Source organism: Morus notabilis, unplaced genomic scaffold (genome assembly GCF_000414095.1).
Source record: "Morus notabilis unplaced genomic scaffold, ASM41409v2 Scaffold820, whole genome shotgun sequence".
Lineage (NCBI taxonomy): Eukaryota > Viridiplantae > Streptophyta > Magnoliopsida > Rosales > Moraceae > Morus > Morus notabilis.
In genome coordinates, this window is record NW_010361101.1 from 7,582 (window position 1) to 12,381 (window position 4,800).

Below are 4,800 nucleotides of genomic sequence, written 5' to 3' on the forward strand. Positions count from 1 at the left end.
TGCTTGAGCATCAACTTCATCCTCTCTAACAGTAGAAGGATCCTCTTTTAAAAATCTCACAAGATTCAATGTTGTCAGATAAAACAACATTTTTTGTCGCCAAGTCTTAAAATTCAACCCACTGAATTTATCAGATTTCTCATTGTGGTTCACAAGAACCAAGACCGGCGAAGACCGCATCGAGGTCAAAGCAGGGGTCAAGACCAAGACAGACCTTTGTCCCACATGCGAATGCTCCGGCGTCATAGTGTTGCTTCCAGCAGGAACAACCACGTTCGTGTTATCAGTTATTTCTTCAAAAATAAAATTTCCAAGTTAGTAAGAAAATTGACAAAAATTTCCAACAAAAAAAAAAAAAAACGTTTTTGTTTCCTTCTTGCAAAGTCATCATTTGTATCGAATCTGTTTTAAGACTGTTAGTAATAATATAGATAATACAAAGAAGAACAATATGAATAACCTTGTTGCAAGAACAATATATTAAAATTGTTACAATACAAATTCAACCTTTCTACCAAACTTAATAAACCGAATTGGTAAGCATGTCGAGACATGTGAATTACGCTTTCTTTAAAATAGATTCGTCCCCTCCGGCGAGTGCTTGAGATTACATTAGACGTCCGTTATGTGTTGGTGTTTTCAAATGGCTGGAGATACCCCTTATATAGACTGCTACTGGGGATATTACAAAGCTGGAATAATGGTGAATAAAGCCAATTTATGCACGGCTTAATGGTGATTCAATTCAGAGGTTACAACATCTGAAAATTCCAGATGCACCTACTCCAAAGTATGTCCAGATTCAAAGGTTAAATGTTCATAAACTCAAGATTAAACCAAGTAATAATGCTGGTTAATGCTGCAGTTTTTGCACCCTGCACTAATGCAGCGTTAATCATGCACTAATGCAGCCTAATGTAGCCGTTCCAAATTTTAAGTTAGAAAAAGTAAAAAGAATATTGCAAAATAAGTCCCGCACAGAGTGGGCTTTCTGGTCTGACATTCGTCTCCGCAGGTCGTGAGCACACACATTGGGCCCCTAATCCGCCGGTCCGTGATTTGCACCACCTGCAATGTTTACCGAGGCTACAAATTGTAATCACTTATAAACACCACTAAGACTTCTTTCTTAGCCAATGTGAGATTTTTACAATTTTCTACTATTTTAACCATTCTAAGTGATATATATAGAACATCAATTTCTCATTCACCTAATATCCATTTTGAGTGTTTGAATAATCGATTTCGATCTTCTCGTGATGGAGAACGCAAATCCATCAAGACCCATCCAAAAACCAATTGGGTCTCATTCTAATATGAGCCTTTGAAATGGCTAATTAAGTCTTTTTTTTTAACATATATATTGTTCTTCTTCGTATTGTCCATATTATTGCTAACAAATATAAACATATGCATGTCTTTATTTTACTTTTCGGTGTCATATTAACGAGTATTGTACTTTGAATCTTATTCACCCCGAAGAAAGGATGCAGTTTTCGAATGAAGAATTTGGGCAACAATATAAGACAGTTTGGAAAGAGAAATATGGGCATGGAGACAGTTTCAATGGCCACCACTTATTTGTATAGAGGCAAGTAAGAAAAATTACCTATAACAATCATCTCTGGCTCATTTTTACAAGCACACTAGTAATAAATCCAGGCAAGAGGGATGATGATAGCATTACTGGTTTCCAGTTATAGGGTTGTCCCGACCTCTCTTAATGTTGTCCCACCCCTCTCACCCATGGCTGTCCAGGTTTTGCGCGTGTTTCAGGAGAAGCATGGGCATTAAGGTTGTTCATAACTTTGCCGCACACTGCCGTAAAAACCTATTACAACAAAAGGGTTTTGGATGAGGATTGAAAACCACCAAATACAAGAAAAAGGAAGAACCAAATTGAGAGTTTATTTTTTATATCGAATCTCACAGGATTCGTTTTGACTGCCTCAGGAGGTTGCTCTTGACCAATTAGCTAGCCACTTCCAGAGATCTGGGTTTTACTACACGACAAAAACACGAGTCAATAAGTGATTCGTATCTCGGTCCTATCATCTCTCTCTCCCAACCAGGAGAAACGAGCTCAAAAACATCAAACACCTTAAATCTCGGCTCTCTCATCATAGTTCTATCTGAACATATACGTGGCAATCTCTCTCTCTCTCTCTTAAATCTCGGCTCTCACATCATAGTTCTATCTGAACATATATGTTCTCTCTCTCTCATCATAGTTCTATCTGAACATATACGTGGCAATCTCTCTCTCTCTCTCTCTCTCTTAAATCTCGGCTCTCTCATCATAGTTCTATCTGCACATATATGTTCTCTCTCTCTCTCATCATAGTTCTATCTGAACATATATGTGGCAATCTCTCTCTCTTAAATCTCGGCTCTCTCATCATAGTTCTATCTGAACATATATGTGGCACTCACTCTCACTCTCTCACTCTCACTCACTCTCTCTCTCTCTCTCTCTCTCTCACTCTCACTCACTCACTCTCTCTCTCTCTCTCTCTCTACAGGGCTCAAAAACATCAAACACCTTAAATCTCGGCTCTCTCATCATAGTTCTAACTCTCTCAACTAGGAGAAAATGGCTCAAAAACATCAAACACCTTAAATCTCGGCTCTCTCATCATAGTTCTAACTGAACATATATGTGGCAATAACAAGAATCTAGAAAGTTAAGAGATAGCTATCAGCCTATTATATTTCTCTCAAGCAACAGAAAACATCAGCCAATCGCATGATTTCATTGAAAGTCAACACAAGAAGCTCGAGTTCTCTCAATACTGGAATGTAACCAAGGCATCTTGCATTACTTCCCCATTAAAATGTTGTTCTGCAATTCAAGCGCCAAACACAAAAATATTACGATGAAAGATTTAACTGTTTTTCTTTTTGATGTTGGAAAACTGTAGGAATTGACAAACTTTGTAGGAGACTGAAAAATTGAGCACTACCAAAAAGAGACCTATATGTATGGCTTATAAGCTTATACCATGTGGTAGTCTAAACAGCCAAAGTGATCTAATCAGAAAAAGATTAAACTTTTTTTTTAATAAAAAGGTGAAAAAATAAAATTAAGCTCGGAACTAGCGAATTTCCAATAACAAGAAATATACTATTACGATCGTAGGCAAATTGGGCTAGACAAATATTTGAATACAAGAAAAAATTGCACATCTATAAACAGATTATGAGATATTCCCATCTAAAACCAATGATTAACTTTATAGAAATAGAGTTCTGATTCTGAGAAAAGGCAATAACGCTTGACAAAATCGTACAGAACAAAAGAAAGTTTATCAGGTCGAGGACATAGGAGAGAGCTTTGATTCCATTCTCATCCATAGAATGAATGTTCTCCTCCACCCATTTTCCCAAAACCAAATCAAATTCCAGAAATCCTCTTTCTTTGCTCCCGTATATCAGTCTATTCCCAAAAGCCCTAATCAAACATCAAAGGCTTTCTTCTTTTGGAGTAAAACTCAAAAAAAAAATTGAATTTAAGTTACAATTTTTTTTAAGGTTATATTCGTTTGTAAAATTTGAGTTTGAACTTAAATTTTAACTCTAATTTTAACTTGAGTTTGAGGCTAAAATCTGAGTTCAAGTTTCCCTTTCGACTTAAGTTCTTAAACTCAAACTCAAATTAATAAACAATATTTTTTATATTCTTAAAAACGTTTTAATTCCGATTGAGATGATTTTTTTCTATGCGTTCACAACGAAGAGACGAATAAAACTTCACCCATATACCCAATTAAAATTTTTCATCACCATTGAGTTTTTATTAAAATATTATCTAAATACAAATTCAAATTTTTACTCACTCAAATACAAGCTCAAATAGATTTTTAATTCAAATCATAATTCAAATGTGTACATCCAAACACAAACTCAAATTACAACTTTAACTTAAATTATAACTTAAATTCAACTCAAGATCTACACTCAAGTTACCATAACTCAAAAATACAACCGAAAAAGCTAAAAATCATCTCCGAAATCAAGAAACAAGGAAGTAATTAATCACATTTGTTTTTTTTTCTATAGAAAAAATTATGAAACTTACATTTAAGAGTGTATGAGTATAAATTTTTACCACTTATATTATTTTGACTAATATAATCCTTTGGCTAAGGGATAAAAATCTAAGGGTCTATTTGATTCAATGACCTAAACTCATGATTCTTATTTTATTCTCCCATAAAAAAATTTGAATAAAAAAGCTCTCATTCTGTCATAAATTTAAATTTAGAATCAAAATCACTCGCTGTGAATTAAAAGGAGCTGTAAAACTCAAAAACTCTAAGGGATATTTGTCTAATTTTCTCTTTGCTTTACCTGTTACAAAGCCGCCTCTTGCTCTCTTCATTGGAGATATCTATATTTTCCGAATAAAAGCGGTAAATCCCACAATTCGAAACAGGCATGCCAAGTGTTTGACGAAATGCGTAAATGAAAAAGTTATATCAAAGGCAACGTTTTCAACCTTTTTTCCCTCAAATTTCAAAGTTACCAACAAAAGAACGAATTCAAGGAAAATCAAAGGCCAGAAACAACGAAAAAAACACACCTGATCGAGGCCTCTGTTTGAATGAGAGACGTTGATTTTAGGAGCCGATCAACGGTAAATAAGGCTTTTCTCAAACTCCCCATTTTTCTTTTGCCGTTGTTCGGAGTTCGCCAAATTTCAGAGAAACGGATGGATAATCAGAAAAGTGGAAAAGAAGAATAACTCGCAAATCATACATAAATGGCACAAAAGAAAACTGAAAAAGAAGAAATAAAAAG

At 34.9% G+C, this 4,800-nt stretch overlaps 1 protein-coding gene across 1 annotated transcript; it reads right to left on the minus strand.

Annotated features, from left to right (window-relative positions):
* Window positions 1-550: 550 nt before the first annotated feature.
* Window positions 551-4,554, minus strand: LOC21412514 (succinate dehydrogenase assembly factor 2, mitochondrial). Its single transcript, XM_024165851.1, is given in 7 exon segments — window positions 551-1,068; window positions 1,610-1,737; window positions 1,739-1,831; window positions 1,931-1,969; window positions 1,971-2,002; window positions 3,309-3,436; window positions 4,351-4,554. Coding segments are annotated over 6 exon segments (435 nt in total). The 5' UTR covers window positions 4,440-4,554; the 3' UTR covers window positions 551-1,068; window positions 1,610-1,683.
* Window positions 4,555-4,800: the final 246 nt, after the last annotated feature.